At 42.0% G+C, this 26025-nt stretch overlaps 1 protein-coding gene across 2 annotated transcripts in view; it reads left to right on the forward strand.

Annotated features, from left to right (window-relative positions):
* The window catches only part of AMPH (amphiphysin), a 266447-nt gene that overhangs the window by 174384 nt on the left and 66038 nt on the right, over window positions 1–26025 (forward strand). For both annotated transcript variants that reach the window (XM_082692553.1, XM_082692554.1), the window contains exons 8-11: window positions 8077–8152; window positions 8841–8923; window positions 11425–11563; window positions 12645–12773. In XM_082692553.1, coding sequence (XP_082548679.1) covers window positions 8077–8152; window positions 8841–8923; window positions 11425–11563; window positions 12645–12773 — 427 coding nt within the window. The remainder of the gene's footprint in view (window positions 1–8076; window positions 8153–8840; window positions 8924–11424; window positions 11564–12644; window positions 12774–26025) is intronic.

Consider the following 26025-nt stretch of genomic DNA (forward strand, 5'->3'; position numbering starts at 1 on the left):
TCTGGGTAAATGGCCAAAATTGCCAGAACACAGTTGTTATTTGCCTTAATATGTATTGGGTGTGTAACGAATTTCTTTTCCTAATGTTCTCTGTAAGAATTCAAAACCAGCAATGATTGATGCCATTGGGGTTTATGTATCTTCCCCAGATAGTATTTGGTAATTCAGTGTAAGAATCTGTCAGAGTATCTTGTAATATGAAAGACTTTGTAAGAACTTAAACACAATGGGAATATTTGAAGGATAAATTTGGAGTGAAATCTTTCCCCTCATCTGGCCAAATGCAATCTCAATGTTTCGGTGCTTTATAATCCACTGACTTATTCCCACATTCAAGGCTCACTCCTTTGTATGTCGATCAGGTCCTGCCTTTTGATGAAAGCCTAGTTTAGGCCTTTTCAAAATTTTGGGGGGTTTTATTTAAATTCAGTTAATTAACATATAGTATATTATTAGTTTCAGAGGTAGAGTTCAGTGATTTCATCAGTTACATATAACACCCAGTGCTCATCACATCTCATGCCTGCCTTCATACTGATCACCCAGTAACCCCATTCCCCCACCTCTTCCCTTCCAGCAACCCGCAGTTTTCTAGAGTTGAGAGTCTCTTATGGTTTGTTTCTCTGTCATATTTTGTCTTATTTTATTTTTCCCTCCCTTACCCTTTGATCCTGTTTTGCTTCTTAAATTCTGCATATGTGGGAAATCGTTCTCTGATTTATTTCATTTAGCAAAATACCCTCTAGCTCTATCCACATCATTGCAAATGGTAAAATTTCAGAGTATTTTGATGACTGAGTAATATTCCATCGTGTGTGTGTGTGTGTGTGTGTGTTACATCTTTATTCATTCATCTGTTGATGGACCTCTGGGTTCTTTCCATTGTTTGGCTATCGTGGACATTGCTGCTAGAAACATTGGGGTACCGGTGTCCCTTTGGATCACTATATTTGCATCTTTTGGATAAATACCATCTTTTACTGGGTTGTAGGGTAGCTCTATTTTTATCTTTTTGAGGACCCTCCATATCCTCACCAACACTTTTGTTCCCTGATTTGTTAATTTTATTTAGGCCTTTATATATATATATTGTATTTTTTGACTGTATTGTGTGTATTGTGTGAGTTTATGCGTAGAAAAAGAGCTCATTTATTATTGAATACTGTCTATTTTCAGGTATCATTTTATGCACTTTGCATGCATAATCTCTAGTTATCACAATTACCTGTATACCCTCATCTTACAAATGAGGAAGCCAGGGATGATACTGGTTAAACACTTTGCCTGATACTGTAAGGTTTATAAATCCTAAAGCTGGCCCTTAAATAGACTTCTATGTTACCTCCTGTTAGTCCTGATATCTGATGTAGGCCTTCTCCTTACAGTGAGACTGTATGCAGACTTTCAATAAATAACATTTATTTCATGTAATCATTTTATAAATACATATGTTTTATTCCCAGCCATATTACTCACCTTGAGATTGAAGTAGCATTTTATGTCTTCTATGCTTCCCTCCTGTGGTGAAATGAGTACTGACAGCAGCAGTATTTAAGGAATGTGCTGGAAGAGGGGCCTGCAGATGAGCCTGAGGGGAAATAATCACAGATGTAGGAGAAGACCCAGAAGAGTAGTACCTTAGAAAGCCAAGAATGGAGAGATTTTTACCAGTGAAGGAGTGCCAGGAGAATCACTTATAAAACAGAGGTCAGGAGCACCTGGGTGGCTCAGTGGGTTAAGCCTCTGCCTTTGGCTCAGGTCATGATCCCAGGGTCCTGAGATCAAGCCCCGCATCCCGCATCGGGCTCTCTGCTCAGCAGGGAGCCTGCTTCCTCTCTTTCTCTCTCTGTTTGCCTCTCTGCCTACTTGTGATCTCTGTCTGTCAAATAAATAAATAAAATCTTAAAAACAAAAACAAAACAAAAAAAATGGAGGTCAAGCAGCGGAGAGGAAGAGTGTATTGCTTCCATGGAAGCAAAGGGAATTTTCCAGATAGGTTCCAGCTGAGGCCGGGGTCACAAGCCTGACTGCAGGCGCTGGAGAGACCGTGGTTGGTGAAGTAGGATCTTGACTAAAATGGACCTGAGGAGTCGTGGCAGCAGATAGAGGGGAGTTGAGAGGGCAAGGGAAGCCTTTTAAAATAGCCGTTACTGTTTTGAGAGTTGACGGTGGCAGCGGCACATAGGGGATGATGGAGGACTGAGGATTTCTGGAGCAAGTGGAGGGTGAGGGATAAAGACCAGGTGTTGGTGGAGCTCAGCCACCCAGTGGGCCCCCAGCATTGTGAGGCCTACACTTGATAAAGCCAGATGCTGAGCCTGAGGGGGTAGCAGCCTGGAAAAAAAGGCTAAAGATTAAAGATTAAAAATAAATTAGCAAGTGGAACAGAAGTGAATGAATCAAGGATCTTGTGGTCCAGGAAGTGAGAGTAGGGAGTGTTCTCATTTCGGTTTGAGTGATGGCAATATCCAGAGCTCACAAGGTCAGTGAGCCAAGGGTTTCTTATTTGCATGGAGAGTCCTATTGTGGGGATCTGCTGTGTTTGTGTTAGGACCCAGGGGAGGGGAGAGAGGGAGGTCCTGAGACACATGCTGTGGGTGCTGTGAACAGGGTGGGGCCTGGGAGGTTGGGAGATTTCTTCCTTCTTCCAGGCCACCCCTCTAGTAAGTGTGGGACGGCAGAGGATGCTTCCTCCATTGCAGGGGGCTCAGCGGGAAATAGTGACCCACCCTGACCTATGCAGACTTCCTTTAGGGCATTGCCAGGGGAGTAACCTGGCTTGCGCCCCTTGGTGGTGATAGCTCAGCTCTTAATCCTTTCCACTGTTTCCAAGGACAAAGCACTGTCTTAATAAAGGATTGGAGGTCGTCTTGACGGCTAACCAGGTGGGGTCTGAGGATGCCTCAGAGGAGTCCTTCAGGGAAATAGGAAAGTCTCAGAGCCCTGTGTTTATGAAGACCTTGTGAGGTGAAACCTCACTGTACTCACAGCCTGCTGCTGTTGGTGGATATACACCTCCTGCTGGTGACCTCAGTTTTCTACAAGCTAAGGTAGCCATGTACAGTCAGGATATGCCCTTGCAGTGGGACGAATTCACACTAGTTCTTTCATTCATTTGTGGAATATTTATTGCATGCCTGCTCTGACCAGGTGCCTTATTAGTGCCTCTGGTAGTGAATGAATCAAAGGCATTCTCTACTTTAAAAGAGTCTCTGATTTCTTAAATTGAAGAAAACCATTATCTGGTGAATTGCATCAAAGATATTCAACACTTTTTTTCTAAGTTAAATACATGCTAGTTGACTTAAGTTCTAAAATCATAAAAATATTAGAAAATTGATTGATATTTGTTTAGTCATTCTCAACAAGGTATTCCTGGCACCACACCAATTATTTCCCTAAATAATACTTTCTTTTCTAGAGAGAGAGAATGAGAGTAGGGGTGACAGGGAAGGACAGAGGGAGAGGGAGAATCTCAAGCAGACTCCCCAGTGAGCATGGAGCCAGACGCAGGGCTCGATCTCACCACCCTGAGATCATGACCTGAGCTGAAATCAAGAGTTGAACGCTTAACCCACTGAACCACCCAGGTGCCATGATAATAATTGATACAAACTATATATCAGATATTGATATAAACTATATATCAGAAAATAAAATTTAAAGACAGAAGAATGGGAACTCTTGTGTCCAAGGATCAATATGTTTAATAGTAATTCCCTTACAAATAAACAAGAAAAAAAAAGCACGAAGAAATAAACACAATATATGAATAGATGACTCGCAAAAGAAGCAAAACAAATGGCTAATAAATAAATGAAAAATGTATCAACTTTAATTAAGGGAATATAAATGTAAAAGTCAGCAAGGTATTAACTCTCACCTATCAAATTTACAACTGTTTTGTATAACCTCATGCTGAGAGCTGAGGGAGTCAAAGAATCCAGCCTGGGTGGGAACAGCTTGGCACTAGTCATCAAAGCTTCTATGGTGTCTGCCTGTCACACAGCACTTATATCCAAGAAACTTACACTAAGGAAAGAGTAGAGCTGTGCACCAAGTCTTAATTCATAGATCTTCATTAGGGTTTTATTTTGAAAAGAAAAACAGTCCTCACCAGTGAAGGTCAACTACACCCTACACAACCCCTCCATCTGCACTCCCCTTCTGCACCCCTGGTCTATAACCCCTGTCCATCTGTACTTCCCTGGCCGTCTACACTCACCATGCATCTACACCTGCATCCATCTCTGCCCCCCAATCATACCCTGTCTATCTACACCCCATCCACCTACACCCCCCATCCGTCTATACCCTTCCATTCACACATCTTCTCTTGCCTTCTATTTAAATCTGACCCTTTTTCAGGGCAGCCCAAGTTTATCCTCTCAAGCAGATATTCGCAGCTGACACAAGGCTGTTAATTCCCCTGTCTTCTCAGTGCCCTTAGCTGTTTCTGTGCAAATCTACTCGTTTTTGATATTTCATTGTAGGTGACCTTTTGTGGTAACGTTAACATTCACAAGCTGTCTTGGAGTCTGCTTCTTTGACTCACCAGAATGACAGAGTGCGTGTTCAGTAATCTGCGCTCAGGTCCTCCTTTACCTGGACTGTCATTCTCAGAGCCCCTGGAGCCCACCACTAGGCATGAACCTAGAGTGAATCAGCCCTTTGTTGAGTAATCGAATGAGGGGGAATGTATGAGGAATGACTGTTGATGGGAGTCCCAGAGAAGTGGTGCACTAGGAAGACTTGCCGGCCAACAGAAGAGTGAGCCAGTCCCTCTGTGGTGTTGTCCCAGGACTTGCCATCTCGCCTCCCATCCAGCTGCTGCTGTAGTCAGTTTCCTCCACTGCAGGTCCTTTCCGTGCCCCTGCCTTAGACACGGCTAGAGGCTGCAAGCAAGCATGGCCGGCAAGCGATCTGGAAGATCCTTGGCCTCAGAGCATAGGTCTGCCTGCTTCGTTGGGCTCTTATCTCCTAGGCTGCTGGTCTGACCCTCCCAGGTAGTTACTAGTTCCCTGAACATCCTGTGCCAGGATTTTCTTTATTAATATATGTATGTGTACCTATCTGTCTGTCTATACGTCCCATCTATCTATCTACAGATACATACATAGAGACACATACACACAATGGATATTACTCAGTCATAAGAAAGGAGGTTATGCCATTTGGGAGTAACTACTAGGGTATCCCTTCAGGGTATCATGCTGAGTGAAATAAACCAGACAGAGAAGGACATATGTCCTGCTTAATCATAATGTTCAATACCTACAGTGACCATGCATCCCTGAATTCACCTCTTTTTTCATTTTGTTGTGAAATAATACATACAATGGCCTACGTGTTTGTGTGTGTATATGTAGCCTACCTGTAAGCATTGCCGGGTGATGGTGACGGACCCTGGGATTGCTGTCCTATCTTGGCTGCTGTGAAGAACGCTGCCATGAAGAAGGCAGTGCCTGCGTCTTGGCAAGATCCTGCTTTCATTCCCTTCAGAAATGGACCCAGCCCTGGTATTGCTGGATCCAGGGGTAGTTCTGTTCTTAACTTTTTGAGGACTTTTCCACACTGGCTACACCCACTTACAATCCCACCAACAGGGCACATGGAGTCCCTTTTCTCCACATCCTCGCCAATACTTGTTCCCTCTTTTTGATGACAGCCCTTCTGACAGGTGTCATAAACTGCATTGTATCACTTATATGTGGAATCTGAATCAAAAAGGCAAACTCACAGAAACAGAAAGTGGAAAAGTGGAGGTGGGGGAAATACGGAGAGCTTGGTTAAAAGGTTACCCAGAACTATAGAACACTATATTATATAATTGAAATTTGCCGAGAGTAGAAATGTTCACACACAAGATAAATGCATAAGGTGTTATCTGTGTTAATTAACTAGATGTGTGGAACCCCTCACAATTATATATCAGGTCATCACAATGCACACTTTAGATGTCTTACCATTTTATTTATCAGTTAAACCTCAGTAAATGAAAAAAATGAAAGAAACCCAAACAAACTAGTCTTATAAGGTTAAAAAGAAAAATAAATAAATAAGTGAAACATGGTAGGAATTTAAGGTATAGGTTAACCCAAAGAATAAGTAATTTTACTAATGGAATGCATATAGTGCTTACCTAGTATTTCATCTCTGAATCTCGATTTTTATCTTTTATTTTGTTAAAATTCTAAACCACCTGATTTCATCAGAAACCACAGAAATAATGATATTCATGCTTAAGCAGAATTTCTTGACTAACAGTGCATGCTTTTCTATTGGTTTTCCTCCTTTTGGGTCCAAATACAGGTTCTCCACTGATTAATTGCAAGAGCCTAGACAGTGAATCTGTCGGTGCCTCAGTAAACCAGACAGTATACTGAGGCTCACTGTCTTGGGGGTGGTTACAGGAATGAAGTGAGGGAATATGTAAAATGTTTTGATGGCTGCTCTTTCTGTCGCCTTTAATGATGATGGAACATTCGTCCATCCAGCTTATTGGAATCCTGCTTACCAAAAGGCACAGAGAAATGGGAAGCACCCTTTTCTCTATCCGTTCATGTCATTACTTAAAGATTTTATTCATTTATTTGAGAGAAAGGAAGACAGACACCATGAGCCAGGGAGGGGCAGAAAGACAGATAGGGAGAGAATCTCAAGCTGACTCCATGTTGAGAGCAAAGCCCCATGTGGGGCTTGATCCCATGACCCTGAGATCATAACCTGAGCAAAAATTAAGGGTTGGATGCTTAACTGTCATTGTCAGTGTCCTCCAGGTACCCCTCATGTCATTGTTTAAATAAGAGGGTTCCTAATGAAGAGGGGTCCTCAGGGCACCCTAAGTTTATCCTCTCAAGTAGATGTTCAGGCATCTGATGTTACAGGAACATTCTTACTCCCCCAAAATAAATATTCCTTTTTTAAAAAAATGATTTTATTTATTTATTTGAGAAAGAGCACATGAGAGAGAGATAGAGCATGGGCATGGGGGAAGAGGTAGAGGGGAAGGAAGAAGCAGGCTCTGTACTAGGCAGGGAGCCCGATGTGGGACTCCATCACAGGACCCTGGGATCGTGACCTGGGCTGAAGGCAGACGCTTAACCACCTGAACCACCCAGGCACCCCCCAAATAAGTATTCTAATTACAGTCCCCTTCCCCCGCCCTGAGTATATGTTTATTCCATATATCTGCCTTATCTAATGTTTCTGGCATCTAAGTCCTTACTTGGGATTTGGAATCTAGTAAACCAGTCAGGATTCTGGAGTTATTTTTGAGAATGTTACTGAAACGAGAACATGAGTTAAAAGTAGTAATTTACTAGATGGATTCAGAAGAGTTGAATTAATAGAGTCAAAAGGGTCCTCACTGAGAGCAAAGGGAGCCCATACAGGAGGTGCCAGGCTGAATCCGCAAGTGCTGCTAGGTATGCTAACTATTAGAGACCTAAGACTGTCCCATCCCAGAACACCTCCACTCCATGGATTTGCTTCACAAATGTGTGAGATATTGGTATTGGACATCTTGTGTTTCTTTTTGCTTAGTGAAAGCACACTCTTACTTTGAGGAATTACAATGAACTGGTAGGTTTTCTGTTTTCTCCACTAAACATATTTCAGAATCCAAATACATGGTACCAAAACGAGACCACGCATAGGGTATAAAAATGAAAGGTAAACTTCTCTATCTCCAGCCCTTTACACGACACACATCTAAAATACAAACAGATTCTTAGGGCTGCGCTTCCCAAAAGCATTCTCCCTGCACTAGCAGCCTCAGTGTCCATGAGAACTTGGTAGAAATGCAAATCCTCCGTCCCCCCCTGGGACCTGCTGAATCAGAAACACACCTCCAGCTGCGCTGCACAGGTGAGAGCCACGGTCCCCAGGCGTCAGCCGCTTTAGGAGAGGTTCTGCTCCAAGCCAGAAGATTTGGTCTGGTGTTAGTCAACATCATAGGAAGAAAACATCAGAGGAAGGAATGCATTTATTTAAGATTTTATCATCTTTAAAATTAGAGTTCTGCTGACTGATCTTTCACTGCCCCTTTCTCCCCTCTGTGTTTCCACATGGTAGACGGGTCGGGTTTTACGTCAACACTTTCAAAAATGTTTCCAGCCTCGAGGCCAAGTTTCATAAGGAAATTGCAGTGGTGAGTAGTGATGATTATTTTTACTTGTGGAATAGAAAATGAACTTTTTTTTTTCTCTGAAAGTGCATGCAATGGGGCAGCAGCATCATCTGCGTGTGTGTTTTCATGGTGTGTTAAATGGTGTTGCTCTGATGTTGTGTAGTGACCACATAGATCTCTTTTGTCCAGATTTTATCTCTGGGTGTGCAGACAGGCTCCCAGGAATCACAGCCTGTGTCCGTTTTTCTTCTGAGATGCTTTTTCTCTGTGTCCGAGACTCACGGTCTTGTTTTGCTTTGTTCTCAGTCAGCTTTGAAAGTTGGTGTTCAAGCAGTACTTCTTAGGCTGAGGAGGAATCGGTATCTGAATGTTCAGACAATCAGCCCTTCTGTCATCTGCTGAAGTCTGAGTTCAGCAGGGTAGTTGTATGACTTTATCTCCAGTAGAGTCAGTGGGAGCAATAAGTTTTCGTTTTCTGTTCTGTCCTCTGATTAATGGATATATTTTGTTTTTTTAAAGGTTTATTTGTGTTTGTGGCCTTTCACTTTTGACATGAATTTTAAATTGCCCATTTGCAGAATTTAAGTTGTTCGGAGACCATCCATAGTATGTAAGATTCTCTGTAGACAGTTCCTTTCTTGGAGCAGTAGCCTGAATTGACCTCAGAATGACTAAATGGCTAATAGACAAATGGTCTCTGTCCCTCTAGCTTTGCCACAAATTGTATGAAGTGATGACGAAGCTGGGTGACCAGCACGCTGATAAGGCCTTCACCATTCAAGGAGCTCCCAGGTAGGCTGTCTTCATCCGAGCCAAGTTGTGTCTGTTCATTAAAACAATGCTTGTTGCAATTTCTGTAGTCTGCACAAGCCTATGCTATTTTACTCATTCTAGAAAAATCTAAACCTAAGGAGACTTTCCACATTGAGGCTGACAGCAGCCTCGTTCTGGGCTTGTATGTTGACTTTTAGTTTTCAGATTTACTCAGGGTGGCTGTTTGTCGTGGTCACAATAGATTTGTCCATCTTCCAGGAGTCCCATCAACAGTTGTGTAAATTTTTAACATATAATTTCTAGTCATGCACTTGTTAACTTTCTTTGGAGAAGAAAGGAATTCCCCAAACACACGACACTGAGATCTTATACTTATCATTGGTGCTGGCATCTTTAATGGCCCATTTTGGGAGAGGAGAGGGTGTAGGTGAGACCGCACCACCATCCTGCCTCGTAACTTTACCTTTCCAACACTGCATTGTTTTGATTCTTTTGCACATTGTTTTGTGGTATCAAAGGCCCAGCTATTCGCAACCAGATCATCTACCTTTCTAGGACCTGGCTTCTCACCAGCTTTCTCCTGTGATTTTGGAATTCCTTTAACCCATCCTTCTCAGGCATTATGTACTCAAGGAATGTGGGCTAATGGTCCTTGGGCTGGAAGTAAGAAGATCCCAGCTTTCCAGTTTCTGACTATACAGTTAACTTACTTTGCCTTCCTTAAGTGCGTCCAATTAATTCTCTGGTTAAAGATCTCTCTTTCTATCTCTTTTTTTTTTAAACCAGCAGGAAAAAAAAAAAGATGTTATTGAACTAAATGGTTTGTAAGGTAATATTTGCATTTTTAATGTCAATCAACATAAATACTCATACACACATTTATAAAAACACACACTCCTGCACAGGTGGCTCCATCACCATATGTTCAGACCTCTCTGGAGAGAGATGATTTTCTTCTTTGATGTTCTTTGTATTATCCATCCTCATCATAGTCTCTGTTACAGAGCTATATGATACAAGCATTTAGTATCTCTTATTTTTCTAAGGGAAAGGACATTCCCTAAAAGAATATATGAAAGGCCCACTGCTTCCTCAATAGTATTTCAATATGAACTTGGAACAAAGACAAAGTTGTAATAAGAATGTCAAAATGACATCGGGTATTTTAACAATGATGTACATGAAAAAATGAAGGGTTACTCCCTCCTAAAGACATGAGAAGGACAACTGTGTCTGAAAATCTCAATATTGCTGAATTAGATAAAATGAAGAGAAAATGGGGTCATGACCACTTAACAAATGTTCCTTTCATTTTTTTACATCATTCCTCTGCAGAATGAGGTGGTGAGTGAGCTCAGTGGTTACCCTCTTGAGCATAGACTGGGGCCGTGCTTCCCGGCAGAGGCCATGGTTGCTGGTGCAGAGCCTCAATCATGTGGCTTATCCGTGTCCTCCGCAGGACCCACTCCCTTGAATATGTAGACCATGCTGTAGTATGTGAGCTTATTTATTTTGGGGGTATAGACCCTCCTCCCTCAATCTGTAGACATTAGAAAGACTTAGAGAGTAGGATGTGTCCCCAGTGCCCTCCTGGTTATTGCATTTGAGCTGGTCCCAGGCATCTGGCCTGGTGTCAGGAACATGGTGGGTTCCCAGGAGACATTATTGACTCTCTGCCTTCACATAATTTGTTAGCACATGTCAGGTGTCTGAGCCAAGCCTTTGTTTTATAAGGTGTAGAAAGAGGAACAGCTAATGAATTTATTTCCAAATGTCATCAGAAAAGACTCCTATAAAATCTTATTTTTAAAGATTTTATTTATTTGTTTGAGAGAGAGAGCACACACAAGTCTGGGCAGGGGCAGAGAAGTGGACCCCCCACTGATCATGGAGCCCAATGTAGGACTTGATCCCAGGGCCCTGAGATCATGACCTTAGCTGAAGGCAGACGGTTAACCGACTGAGCCACCTGGGCGCCCCTGACTCCTATAAAATCTTAGCACTACCCTGAGGACACCTTTAACATCAGATTTATAATTTTCAGGGTAGATTTTTTATAGATTATGACGTAGCAAGATTTTCTTATAAACCAAAGGTGAGAGTAATTCAGCTAAGTCAGCTCACACTTGGAAAATTCTTGCAGAGGCTGTTTGGCACAATGGAAAGAACAGAGGGTTTGCCTTCCCAAGGCCTGAACTCAGACCCGTGAAATTGCTGAGTGACTTTAGGGCTTTTTAACCTCTCTGTGCCCCACTCTGCTACCTATAAAGTGGGGACATTGATGCATGGGTATTGCAGCGGTTAGAGATCATATGAATGAATGAGGTCTGGCACACAGACCATAGACAATAATGGTACCAGTTTCACCAACACTGTTAGTAACCACCACAACTAATTTAGAAGGGGGTTCCGTGACAGGCAGAACCAGATATTCTCAGGATTCCTCTGAGATGGAGGACCCTGGAAAGTCAGTGCCGTTCTGTAGGTTGCTCATCGCTGACTCTCGTGTGTTCATCTAGCGATTCTGGTCCTCTCCGCATTGCAAAGACACCATCACCGCCCGAGGAGGCCTCACCCATCCCGAGCCCGACAGCCAGTCCCAATCACACGCTGGCACCTGCGTCTCCCGCACCAGCCAGGCCTAGGTCACCTTCACAGGTAGGAAGAGGTGAAATATACTGGGGAGAATGCAAGAACTGGTGGTGAGGTGATCCTATCTGGGATAATCCCATAGTGCTGGGGCATTAAAAGGAGTTTCCTGTTGGGGAGACTTGGAGCCTGGGGGCATTGTGATGGTTGCTAAGGAATCAACCTCTCCAACGTGGATTCCTGTTTTCTCACATGCCCTGTATTGGGGTGTGTTGAGACTTCTCTCCACAACCTCAGCTTCCCTAGGCTCACGTGCACTCCTCTTTTCCCACCTCTCACTCTCAGAAGGGCCCAATCAATATCACCTTCTCCCTGGACGTTCCCTCCTTCTAGCACTTTCGGTCACACTTGTAGAAACTCTGGCCAAGAAAGCTTCACAGCCTGGCTTATACGCCATTTTACATCTTCTGGTCTCACCCACAGTATGCGGCACATGAGTGGACATTCATCAAAGTTATCTGGAACAAGCAATCGAGAAAAACAGCGAGGGCTGGAAAAGGTCAACACAGAAAAACATTGCCACCCTTGTCTTCCCCAGTTGGGGTGAAGGCAAAATTCCTACAGCAAGAGTTGAAGTTCAAGTCTTTGAAACTAAGGGAAGTGGTGAGAAGGTCCATGGAATAGATCTGTGAAGTCCTGACTTCTCAAAACACTCTAGTGGAACATGAAATGCAAGTTCTCTGTGGGTGATCTCACGGCGTCCAGTGAAAAGCTTTCCGGCTTATAGTGTCAAAATTCTAATTTCTTGCTGAAATGAGGAATCCGTTTTGGTTGACTTCATAAAGGGGGCAGTCCTAGTTTAACTTGAGAGGCGTAGGCACCTGGCCCTGGCCCTGCATGCAGCGCTGGCATCGAAGGGCAGGGGGTTGCACTCCCTGAGTGATTCTTGGGGGGCCCTTGCTTGTGGGTGCTCCCAGAGTCACGTAGGCAGACTGCATTTTCTACTCCCTCAGGTCCCTTTTTCCTCTGTGCATATCTAAATGTCAGTCAGTGCAGTATGTCTGCCCAGCACTGTTCAGGTGGCATTTCTACACAACTCAGATGCCGTCTTTGGCCGAATTAATTTGCTTGTGTCTCTCATGTTTTGTAGACAAGGAAGGGGCCTCCCGTCCCACCGCTGCCTAAAGTCACCCCAACAAAGGAACTCCAACAGGAGAACATCATCAGTTTCTTTGAGGACAACTTTGTCCCAGAAATCAGTGTGACGACACCTTCACAGGTAAGTGCCTGCTGCAGAGCTGGGATGAGCACACAGGTACCAGGGCAGCAGGATCCTCGGGGACCATCTCTCAAGGTGCCAGATGTCAGAGCCAGCAGCATCACACCAGGTTGGCCTTAATCACTTGGTATGTCTCAAGCATTCTCAAATGGGAGGCATACACACAGTTTTTGGAAATACTGAAAAGTGTAAAATGAAGAATTTTAACGATTACTTACATTATACTGCCCTCACCTAGACACTAATGCACTGTGGCGTGTTTTCCTTCATGCTTTGATTTCTAGGTGTGTACCGATTCCATACCACAACATCAAGATTATATTGTTAGGGATTCCTGACTTTTCTGCTTCAGCTTTTTGAACACTTTTTTCATGTCATAATATCGTCTCTTCCAAAGAAAATGTGGAAGCAGAGTATTCTCTCTGATGGATGGACCAGCCCGTGATTGTGATCACAGGTCATTTCTGATTTCCTGTTTTTTCACCAGCACTTCTATGAATGTCAGTATATGTTAATTCATGTTTACAACCTCAGTTATTTCTTTTACATTGCTTCCTGGTAGAGAATAGGAAAATGAAGTTAAAAGAGGTGAATATTTTCAAGCTGTTTGGCCTTCATAACAAGTAACTGTATCCATTTCCATGATTTGGCAAAGACACCTGGCTGCACCTGCTCCTGCTCCTGCTCCAGCTCCCTTGGTAGGCTGCAGACCCCTCTCTGCTAGCCACTTGGTTGTCCTGTTGCCTAGAATGACGATTCTTCACTTCCAGAGCTGTTCCTCATGCCATTGAAGCTATTTTTTAAAATTATTTTTTAATTTTTTTATAAACATATAATGTATTATTAGCCCCAGGGGTACAGGTCTGTGAATCACCAGGTTTACACACTTGACAGCACTCACCATAGCACATACCCTCCCCAATGTCCATAACCTGAAGCTATTTTTTTAAGACTGAGAGTCCCCAGAAACTTACTTACCCCCCGTGGTCTCAGAATCAGAAATAATCCCTACATTTTGCAAGAGTTGTGAGTGCAGTGCTGTAATTACTGAGTACATCCATAATAACACTGTGTATCACGTGCTAATTACAGTCACATCCTGTTGATAATAACAGGAATAATGTGCTAATCACAGAGAGCTCAGGAAATAGAAACTCAGAAGAAATGCAAATCAAAATGTGTCATTGTTTTTAAGGGCATTTATGAATAACGTGCAATAACTTTTAGCTATTGTTTTCCTTCAGTGTTTTGTAGGAGATGGTGAATTGGGTAAGGTAATGGGGCCTTGACTGTGATTTAGCAGCTCCTCTGAAGGGGGAGACTTGCACGTTGATGATCACATGGACAGATGATGTCTGTGGCTCCACAGATGCCTCCAGAGATAGCAGTCTCGGAGTCAGGTGATCTTATCTGGCACCAGCCATTGTGTGGACCCCAAACTCCAGTTTTCATTTCCAGCTTGTCCTCTCCCTTTGATTTGCTAGCAGCTCAGCTTCTTTCTCTTTCTTGCTACATCAGTTTCAGACTGAGATGTTTAAGGTGATCATATCCTTATCCTTGCTCAAGTTGCTTGCCCCTGCACCCTTAAATAGCATGCTCTCAATCCTAACCACTAACAGAACTTGCTCACCTAGAAGCCAGTGCCCTTGGCTGAAGACACCCCCACTTAGAACTGGAGGCAACGGAAGTCGAGGCAACATGGCATGTAGATGAGTTCTAAAGCAAAGCTGGGGGCTCAAGACAGTTCTTTCCTTTAAAATGTTTTGTTATTTGCAGTTGGCTGGCTCACATAAGGGTCTTTGGTAAAAAAAAAAAAAAAAAAAGAAAGCACTTTTTAAAATCACAAATCCTAGAAGAGTCTCTGAAGTACTTCTAAGAGTGTGAACGTTCGCAATACTGAGCAGCAGTCATGGGTAAAGTCAAGAGTCCTGGACAGAGGGAGAAGAGGCACCTGTCAAAGCAGAAAGGGCTTGGGCTGGGGCTGCCACAGGGACGCAGCTGGCTGGAGGGCAGCCTGCCCCAGCCTGGCTGGTTTTGGTGCACTACTCCAAAGCCCTGGGGAGGGAAGGAAGATATCACTTCCCACCCTCTGGACCTTTATAACATGCTTGCTGGTGTCCCCTCCAATGTGCTAGGTGATTTGGAAAGCACTAACCACCAGAGACCTTGCGGAGGTGCATTTTGGGGATTCAGGTTCATTTATGTTGTTTTCATTAGGAGGAAGGAGAAGGGGGTTTCTGTGGGGTTTTTTTCCACATTTGAAGCGGCGTGGCTCCCATGTGAACCATGTGAACCACAGTGTGTGACCAGAAGCAACTCCATTGACTAAGCAGCTGTTCATCTTAGGTCACCATCTCAAGAGAGGGCGTGAGGCAGGGATTTATGTTTCAGTCCACTTTCTCCCCTAATGAGTGATACCATGTAGCTTTATTCAAAATTGCACAGATGTTGCCTTTCCCTGAAGCTTCTTGACTATTTCCTCAGTTCCTTATTCCTCTGTAGATATGCTCAGATATGTGTTTTCACCTCTTTTGGGTCACATGCAGCAGTTTCTGAGTCGGCAGACCCCGGGTGGGGGCCGAGAATCTGTATTCCTCACAAGAGATGCTGACGCTGCTGGTCGTGGGATTAAACTGTGAGAACCACTGTTACAGGCCAGGATTTCCAAATGTGTGGCCATGAACAAAGTACCAAGTGAATGAAGAGATCTCTTCCAGGGAAGTATCAAGCTGAGTCAAGGGTATATCATGACTGACCACTTACAGCTGCTCCACTTAAAAATAGTGTGACTTGAAATACTCCGTATTTTGCTTGTTGGACGCACTCATACACGTGCATTATTGTAACATCAGATACGTTGATCAGACTGTATGTCAAGCTACACATTCTAAGTGAATGGTCAGTCTCATCAAGACTTTAATGTTTTTATTTTATTTTATTTTAATTTATTCATTTGGTGGGCAGCAAAGCAAGGTTTATTGAGTGACAGCAAAGTGATAGTACAAAGCTCCTGAACAGGGAGGGGGCCCTAGAGGGTTGCCCTTGGGACTATGCTGTTTCTAAACATGCACAGGTAAATGATGAAAAAGAATAAATAGGAATGCCAGGAGAAAATGAGATACCAGTTGCATGGAAGCAGAGTATTGGAATTTAGCAAGCTGAGATGTATCCGAAAAGCTTTCCTCCCAGATACATGTATTTATAGTAATAGGGAGTCGACCCTTTCAGTTTTATGTTGATATTTTTACCAAGTTTATACGGCATTCTACATTGAACAGATAGGTCTGCGTTCCCAGTTTGCTGTTTTTAACCTGAGCCCAGTGGGGAACTACAACGTTTGCATTAATCCCGCCCACAAGTTCCAGATGTGGTGACTGAGATATTCCTCAACATCTGACAGATTCGTATGTCCCATCCACCAAGCTTCATGGCAGTGACAGTCTCTCTTGAGTTTGTCTTGGGATTTGAAAGGAATGCATCAGACCTACAGAGCCCTCTATTGGCCTCAGACTTTAACTCTATCATAGAATCTTCTCTGGGAGATTTCCTTGCTTGGTAGTAGGGAGAGATCTGTGTGTCAACACAAAAGCGCTGACCTTGCTTCCCTGGTTCTGTTTACAAAAATGAAACTGCCAGGGGACAAACCCAGCCCTTTCTATTTTTCCCTCCCAAGAAACTAAATAGGAAGAGATGTGTGTGTGTGTGTGTGTGTGTGTGTGTGTGTGTGTGTTTCTTACGCTATTCTTTTAAAACAGCATTTTCTATCAAGTCCCATAGGATGCTGTGAAAAGGGGTCCTGGTCATAGGGGGCTGGGAGGGGCTGCATCGCCTTTTGCTTTACATACTTTATGTTAGTGTGTCCAAGGCTCTGAGAAGTTCTGCAACAAAAGCCATGCTTGTTTAAATCAGAGTTTCTCTAACAGTCTTCCTTTCTTCCCAAAGTACTACTTGTTCCAGGGAAATGGGCGTTTGCTGAAACACATTTAAGAAGTAAGATTTAGAAGGTATTATGTCCCTAGAAACCAAATTTATGGCATATAAGTAGGATTTTAACAGATCAAGACAGAAAAGGCAATCATATATTTGTGCACAGAGGTATATACACATGCAAGGTTGTTTCTTTTTTCCTTCCAAAGTCCAAAGTTTTGGACTGCTTTCTCTTCTGACTTTTTAATTCCATTCATGTTCGCTCTCCTTTCCCACCAGGGCTTTCCATAGGGACTGTGGCTCTGAGCAAATGTTGGGTAGGGGGAGGCGCTCTGTCCATATAACTAGTTTGAGTCACTTGAACATATCAGCAGTAATCTGGCGGTCAGTCTCATGGGATTCCACACATGAAATGCCATGTTGGCCAGCGGGCGCAGTCTGCTCACCAGGCACCCTCTTGGAAACAAACCAGGCTACCACGTTCCAGGACAACTGGGTGTGCGTGACCCCTCAGCGTTCCTCCATATAGAGCAGGGTCCCAGAGTGCTCCAAAGAGGAAAGGTGGGGGCCAGGCCCATGTGGGTCCTGGTGCAGATTTGGGGTGTCCTGACTGGATAGCCTTGCTAGCCACAGCTGCCACCAGCAGAAGAGGACTTAGGTATCAGGAAAGGTGCTCAAAAGGGTGAGGCCCCCCTGAGAGGCACAGGGCTTGGGGCAGGGTCCCTGCTTGCCTATCTACCTCTCACTGGCCAAGAGGAAGAAGACATTACGCATTTTTGAACTTTTTTTTTTTCACAGCAGGTAACCACCAGCTATTTGCCTAAATCTTTTCCAACAACGATGTTGCGTCTTTTTTGCTCTTTCATACAGCGTTCTCTTTTACAAACCCAGATGGGTTATTTTTGGCCCATCTAAGCTCATTGCTCCAGGCCCATCTTGCCATTCTTGCTGGGAGAACCTACTGTGCGGGAAGGCAGGACAACAGCATAGCCGTGCAGTCCCACGGCTGTGGGTGTCATGTCAGCACCATTCATTTTGATACCCTTACATCTCTGCTTTCCAGCCGAATGCTGCATCTCACATCTTAAGTTCATGAAATCATCCTATTTTTCCTAGCCGATCACATGGAAGTAGATATTCAACTTGCTTGATAAGTTTACAAAAGCGTCTTTTTTGTCTGGTCAGTCCAGACAGAGGCAGTCCTGCATGCGCGCACCGCCTCACTCCTGGTAGCTGTCACTGGTTGTGAATACCGCCCTGGCTTGCTTTTCAAACATTGCTATATTTCTGGGCCAGCTGCCTCTTCTTTCAGTTGATGTTTTTTCAAAGTAAACACGTTAGCATTCTTGTAACACAGAAAGAATTAGTAATATGGAAACTGGAATGAGGAAAACAGTACATTTCAGGCCCTGGTTAGGTCAGTCTATTGCCTCAGTGGGTCACCCTCGGCACCGTGGTTCCTGCAGCAGACACAGCCAAGTAGTGCTATGCACCAAGGAGTGAATTTATCCTCTGGGGCCCTGACAATATTCTTAAACCATTGCGTAAGTTGGCCTCGCAAGCTTCCAAGGTTCTTAGACTCCTGAACCTCTAATGTTGCCTTGACTTTTTGCACTTCCCCCGTTTTGCATTTTATATTCTACCTCTTTACAAAGCATCCCATGGTATAAAGCTCTTTTGAGATTCTGTGTTGTTGAACATGGTTTCATGGTATGGGTCGAGAGTGGGGGTTAGATGGTGCAGAGAGGCCAGCAAAGGAAGGGTAGAAGGGCCCTACTGTAAAGTTGAGCAGACCTGTTCTCTTTCTACAACACTGTGGTGCTTCTAGGGCAGACATGGAAAGTAGAAGCCTATAGACCACACCTGCCAGCATCTTAAGCACCTGGAAGATAGTGGATACTAGATGCCCAGTAAATTGAACAAATCCATTTTAACTCTTTCTCTCCTTAATGTTCAGGATCCATGTTCTGTAGAAACTTCTTTGGGTTTTCAATATTAGCAAAGTCCTTCAGGTTGTTCTATATCAGCGATTATACTAAATTCCATATGTGGTGGTAGGAGGGTCTTCTTTCATCCAGTGGTCATCATAGAATGTCACTTCAAGCACAGGCCCTATCCCCCTGTCCTCGGTCCCTCTTCTCAGTACTGTCAGTTGTTACCCTCTTACTCAGAGTGTGTGCAAGGCCAACAAGCAAACTCATGAGGTACTACACTAAGGATGGCTGTACCATCTACCACCTTGTTTCCAAACCAACCCCCCTAGGGGAACAGCTCCTTAGAAAGTTTAGTTTGTTGTGTGTCAGCTCATGGAAACATTTGCAAGATTCTATAAACAGGCACATAGACCAAATGTGGTAACATTTGTGACAAGCCTAGGTGACGGGTAAATGGAGCTTCATTGTATTGTTTTAGCGTTTTTATATAATAAAAGCTATAGAACAAATACTTGACCATGTCCGATGAAATGGTTGAATGAGGTCTCATTCTGTGATTTCAAATCTAAATCTCTCGAGCCTCGGCAGTATACTATAAGCTATTGCCATCACTCACATTAACGGTGATGTACCCATCTGTAGTGGTCTTGTCACAGGCTTCCGGTCATAAGGTTAAGTTCCCTTAGGCCAATGCATGCATTACAAATGAAATGTTAAAACTTTACTCACTGTTATAAATTATGAGCTATTTTGTGACCCTTCCATAAAAGACATGTCTGTGACATGAAAAATAACTCCCAGTGGGCCTTTTTCCAAAAAAGTTTATTTAAGCTTTCTGTCTTAAGCTTCCTAATCTGACCTCCCTGCCTTACTGGGAAGATAATAAGTGTCCTGCAAAATATTTAGAATAGAGTAAATGTCCTCAAAATACGTTTAATAAAAGAGGGGCGCCTGGGTGGCTCAGTTGGTTAAGCAATTGCCTTCAGCTCAGGTCTTGATCCTGGAGTCCTGGGATTGAGCCCCGCATCGGGCTCCCAGCTCCACGGGGAGTTGGCTTCTCCCTCTGACTTTTTCCTCTCTCATGCTCTCTCTCACTGTCTCTCTCTCTCAAATAAATAAATAAAATCTTTTAAAAAATATGTTTAATAAAAGAATAAAAACTGAACGCTTGGGACGAAATAGTACCTTCGGCTTTACTGTCATCTGGATCACTGAAATATTGTGTTACCATTAAGAAATCAATGTGTGTGTGTGTGTGTGTGTGTGTGTGTGTGTGTCTGCATGCAACCCTGGGGATGTTTTGGAGACTCTAAATGTTGTGTGACTCTTATTGTTTTTGATGTGAGAACACTTAGTATCTTTTTTTTTATTGGGCAAATTTCAAGTGTGTAATACACTGTTTTTACTTACAGTCAAGTTTTTACTTACAACTTAACCAACATCTCCCTATTTCCCCTCTTAAACCCTGGCAGCCACCATTCTACTGTAAATTGAAATCTCTGTTACCTGATATGCTTATAAGAATAATGCCATAAAAGGACATTATTAAATAAAGGGGTGCCAGTGTGGCTCAGTGGGTTAGGCCTCTGCCTTCGGCGTGGGTCATGGTCTCAGGGTCTCAGGATCGAGCCCTGCATCCGGCTCTCTGTTCAGCAGGGAGCCTGCTTCCCTCTCTCTCTCTGCCCACTTGCGATCTCTGTCTATCAAATAAATAAATAAAATATTAAAAATAAAAAGAATAATGCCATAAAGGATGCCTTGTAAACACAAAAAAATAGTCAATTACAGAGAAGCAAAAAGTTTAAACGTGTAGTGATATTTTCCAGCAAAACCCACTCTTAAAATGTACTTTTCAGGGGCGCCTGGGTGGCTCAGTGGGTTAAGCCACTGCCTTCGGCTCAGGTCATGATCTCGGGGTCCTGGGATCGAGTCCCACATCAGGCTCTCTGCTCCACAGGGAGCCTGCTTCCTCCTCTCTCTCTCTGCCTGCCTCTCTGCCTACTTGTGATCTCTCTCTGTCAAATAAAAAAATAAAATCTTTAAAAAAAAAAAATGTACTTTTCATCACAAAGGCAGAGGGAGAGGAGAAAGAGACTCTTAAGCAGGCGCCGCATCCAGCCTAGAGCTGGATGCAGGGCTTGATCTCAGACCCTGAGATCATGACCTGAGCCCAAATCGAGTCATGCTTAACCGGCTGAGCCACACAGGTGCCCCTAAAGTATACATTTTGATAATTTTGAAATATGTGTACACCCATGAGACCATCACCAGGATCAAGATAATGACCCCTAAAGCTCCTTTGTGTCTGTAATCGCCACCGTTCCTCTCCACATATTGCACTCTCTAGGCAGACACTCATCTTTCTGTCCCCGTATGTTCATTTGCATTTCCTAGAATTTTGTGTAGATGGAATCGTACAGAATGTACCCTTTTGGGTCTGGCTTCTTTTCCTCCGCATCTTTATCATGAGGTTCATCCATTTTGTAGCATGTATCAGCAGTTCATTTCTTCTCTTTGCTGAGTAGTATCTCATTCTATGGACACATCAGGGTTTGAGGGATTTTTCATCTATTGACAGATATTTGGGTTGTTTCCAGATTTTGGCTGTTATATATAAAGGTACTGTGAACATCTGTATCCAAATGTTTGTGTGTATACATGTTTTTATTTCTTTGGGTACCAGGTCATACTGGAGGAATAAGTTTAACTTTTCAACTGCCAAACTTCTAAGTGATTATACTATTTGAGTTTCCATCCACATTGCATAAGCATTTCAGATTCTCCACATCCTTGCCAACACTTGGTATGGCTAGTTTTTTAAAATTTTAGCTGTTCTGGTAAGTGTATAGTGTTATTTCATTGCAATTTAGTTTAGATTTCCCTAATGGTTAATGATGTTAGGCATCTTTTCATGTACTCATTTGACATCTGCTTACCTTCTTTATTTCCCAGCTCAACTGAGGTATAGTTGACAAATAAAAATTGTATATGTTTAAGGTATACAACTTTATTTTTTGATATATGTACACATTGTGAAATAATCCTCCCAACCCAGCTAATTAACATATCCATCTCTTCAAATAGATACCTTTTTAAAAAATTATTGTTTTTGATGTGAGAAAACTCAGTATCTATATTTTGGCAAATTTCAAATCTGTAATACACTATTTTTACTTACAGTCACCATGCTGAATATTAATAGATCTCTAGGACTTGGTTAACTGAAACTTTATACCCCTTAACCAACATTTCCCTATTTCCCCTCCCCTTAAGCCCTGGCAACCACGATTCTACTCTCTACTGCCATGATTTTTACTATTTTAGATTTCACATGTAAGTGAGATCATTTGTTTTTCTGTGTCTGGCTTAATTTACTTAGCATAAAAACTTCTGCACAACCAAGGAAACAATCAAGAGTATAAAGGCAACCTAAGGAATGGGAGAAAATATTTGCAAACATCTATCTGAAATATATAAGGAACTCACACAATGCAATAGCAAAAAAATAAAAATAAAAATAAAATATTTGGATTTAAAAACGGATAAGGGACCCACCTAGACAGTTCTCCAGAGAAGCCATACAGGTTGCTAACAGGCAAAGGAAAAAGTGCTCAGCACCACTAACCATTGAGAGACGTAAATCAGAATCACAGTGAACTCTCACCTCACACCTGTTAGAATGGCTATCATCAGAAAGACAAGAAATTGCAAGTGTTGGTTACAATTTCTGTTGATACACTGTTGATGGGAATGGAAATTGATAGAACTACTATGGAAAACAGTATGGGGTTTCCTCAAAAAATTAAAAATAGAACTACTTGATGATCCAACAATTCCACTTCTGGGTACTTATTTCAAGGAAATGAAATCACAAATGGTCACTGCAGCATTATTCATGAGGGACAATACATGGAAATAACCTAAGTGTCCGTCAGTGGATGAATGAGTGGCTCAGTTGGTTAGGCGGTTCATTCTATTAGGAGAGAAGTGCTCTGGTACTAAAATCAGAAAATGACATTAAAAAAAACACCCTATGGACTGATGTTCTTCATCAACACAAATGTAAAAATGCTAGAGAAAGATTTAACAAACTGAATGAAAATATATATAAAAATGAATTGTATCATGACAACTGGTGTTTATCTCAGGAATGCATGATTAACTTAACACATGAAAACTAATGAATGTAATTCATCATATTAACAACAACAAAAAAAACCTCACATGATCATCTTGATAGATGCAGAAAAAGTATTTGAAAAAATCCACATTCATTCCTGTTCAAACTCTCAACAAAGTAGGGAAAAAAGGCAAATTGCTCAACCTGATAAGAGTATCTATGAAAACCTACAGCTACCACCATGTTTAATAATGAAAGACTGGATGCTTTTCCCCTAATATCAAGACAAGGATGGCCGCCTCACCATTTCTATTCAATAATACACGGGCAGCGCTAGACAGTAAAATTAAAATAAGCAGAAAAAAGAAATAAAAGGCATCCAGAATAAAAAGAAAAAGTAAAACCATCTTTATTCACAGAAGATATGATCACTTATACAAGAAAATCCATGAAAATCTATTTAAAAAGCTACACAGGAACTAATATAGAGGTTAAACAAGGTTGCAGGATATAGCATTAATACACAAAAATCAGTTGTATTTATATGTAATGGTATGAACAATCAGAAACTGAAATTTTAAAAATATGACTTACAATAGCACTAAAAATATGAAATACTTAGAGATATACCCAGATGAGAAATACCTGTATACAGAATACTATAAAGCACAGCAAAGATAAATCAGAGAAGCCCTTAGTAAAGGGAGAGCTATACTGTATACACAGTATAGTAATACAGTATAATTAAGATGTCAATGCTCCCAAAACTGATCTTCAGATTCAATGAAAGACCAACCAATATCTGTACTGGGTTGAATACTGTGCCCCATGCCCCCAAAATTCATGATCATAAGGAACCTGTGAATGTGATGTTATTTGACAAAAGAACCTTTGCAGATGCAATGAAATTAAGACACAGTCATACTGAATTAGGATGGGCCTTAATGCAATGACCAGTGAGCTTATGAGAACAGAGAAATTAGGACACACAGACACAAGGAGAATGCCATGTGAAGATACAGAGCACACAGACACAGAGGGAAAATGCAGTGTGATGACCGAGGCAGAGACTGGAATAATGTTCTAGGTGCCATGGAACACCAAAGACTGCCAGCAACCATTAGGAGAGAGAGGCAAGAAAAGATCCACCCAGACCTTCAGAAGAAGCATGGTCATGCTAATATCAGACTTGATCATGACCTTGACTGCGGATGTCTAGCCTCTAGAACTGTGAGACAATAAATGTCTGTTGGTATAGGCCACCCAGTTCATGGTTCTTTGTTAAAACAACAGTCCTAGGAATCTAATAAATTATCCCAGAAGGTGTTTTTGTAGAAACTTACATATTGATTCTAAAATTCATATGGAAATTCAAAGGATCTAGAATAGCCAAAACAACTCTGAAAAAGAATAACAAAGTTGAAGGACTAATCTTATCTGATTTCAAGACAGCTTTACAGAAAGTGGCAGTAATCAAGATAATATGGTACTGACATAAAAGATAGGCAAATGGATCAATGGAAAAACCATAAAGTTTAGAAACAGAACCACACACATATGGATAACTAATATTCCACGAAAGTATAAAGGCAATTTAGTAGAATAAGGACAGACTTTCCAACAATCACACATCATTAGTGAAGAAATAAACTTCAGCCCATACTTTAAACCATATTAAAAAATTAACTCAAAAATCGGTCGCAGACCCTAATGTAACACCTTATGCCATAAAACTTCTATAAGAGAACACAGGAGACAATCTTTGTGACCCTGGTTAGACAAGATTTTTTTAGACGAGGCATGAAATGTCTAATTCTGGAAAAAGAAATACATGGACTCCACCAAAATAAAAACATTCTACTCTTCAAAAACTCTCTTCAAAATCCTGATAGATGTAGAAAAAGTATTTGAAAACGACAAGACAATTTGAATGACAAAGTAAGTCACCTACTGGGAATAAATATTTGTAAATCATATATCTGATAAAAGACTTGCATCCAGAATATATAGGGATTCTCAAAACTCAATCAAAGAAATAAATACAACAGCAAAAGTTTTTCACAGACACCAGTGATGATACACTGGTTTCATAATGTCCTCCAGACGTATCCATGTCACAAATGGCAGGACTTACTCTTTTAAGGCTGAATATTCCACTGTGTATATACATTTTTTTTAAGATTTTATTTATTTATCAGAGGGGGGGGGGAGAGCGAGCACAGGCAGACAGAATGGCAGGCAGAGGCAGAGGGAGAAACAGGCTCCCTGCTGAGCAAGGAGCCCGATGTGGGACTCGATCCCAGGACGCTAGGATCATGACCTGAGCCGAAGGCAGCTGCTTAACCAACTGAGCCACCCAGGCGTCTCAAAAAGATTTGGGAAATATTCGCTCCTCTCTAGTTGTGTAGAATTGGTATTTTTTTCCCTTCCCTAATTCTTTGGTAGAATTCACCAGAGGAGCCATCTATGCCTGAGGAGTTTTTGTTTTGTTTTGTTTCTCTCTTAAAAAAATTTTTTTTATTTGAGTATAGTTGGCACACAATGTTACATAAGTTTCAGATGTACAACATAGTGATATGGCTTCTCTATATGTGTAAGTTTGTATTTCTCAAGAAATTTGCCTCTCTCATCTAAATTGTTAAATGTATTAGAATGAAGTGATTTATAATAAATACTTCCTTATTTTTCTTTTTTAATATGTGTGGTGATGTTCCCTCTTTCATTCCTGATATAGCTAATTTGTGTCCTCTCCCCCCCGCACCTTGATCAGTCTGGCTAGAGGTTTATCAATTTTATCAGTCCTCTCAGGGAAACTTCCTTTTGGTTTTATTGATATTCTCTCTCTCACTCTCATTTTCTATTTTATTCATTTCCACTCTGATTTGCATAATTGTCCCCATTACTTTTTTTTTTAATATAATTTTTTATTTTTTATAAACATATATTTTTATCCCCAGGGGTACAGGTCTGTGAATCACCAGGTTTACACACTTCACAGCACTCACCAAAGCACATACCCTCCCCAATGTCCATAATCCCACTCCCTTCTCCCAAACCCCCTCCCCCCAGCAGCCCTCAGTTTGTTTTGTGAGATTAAGAGTCACTTATGGTTTGTCTCCCTCCCAATCCCATCTTCTTTCATTTATTCTTCTCGTACCCACTTAAGCCCCCATGTTGCATCACCACTTCCTCATATCAGGGAGATCATATGATAGTTGTCTTTCTCCGCTTGACTTATTTCGCTAAGCATGATACGCTCTAGTTCCATCCA

Source organism: Mustela nivalis (genome assembly GCF_964662115.1).
Source record: "Mustela nivalis genome assembly, chromosome: 12".
Lineage (NCBI taxonomy): Eukaryota > Metazoa > Chordata > Mammalia > Carnivora > Mustelidae > Mustela > Mustela nivalis.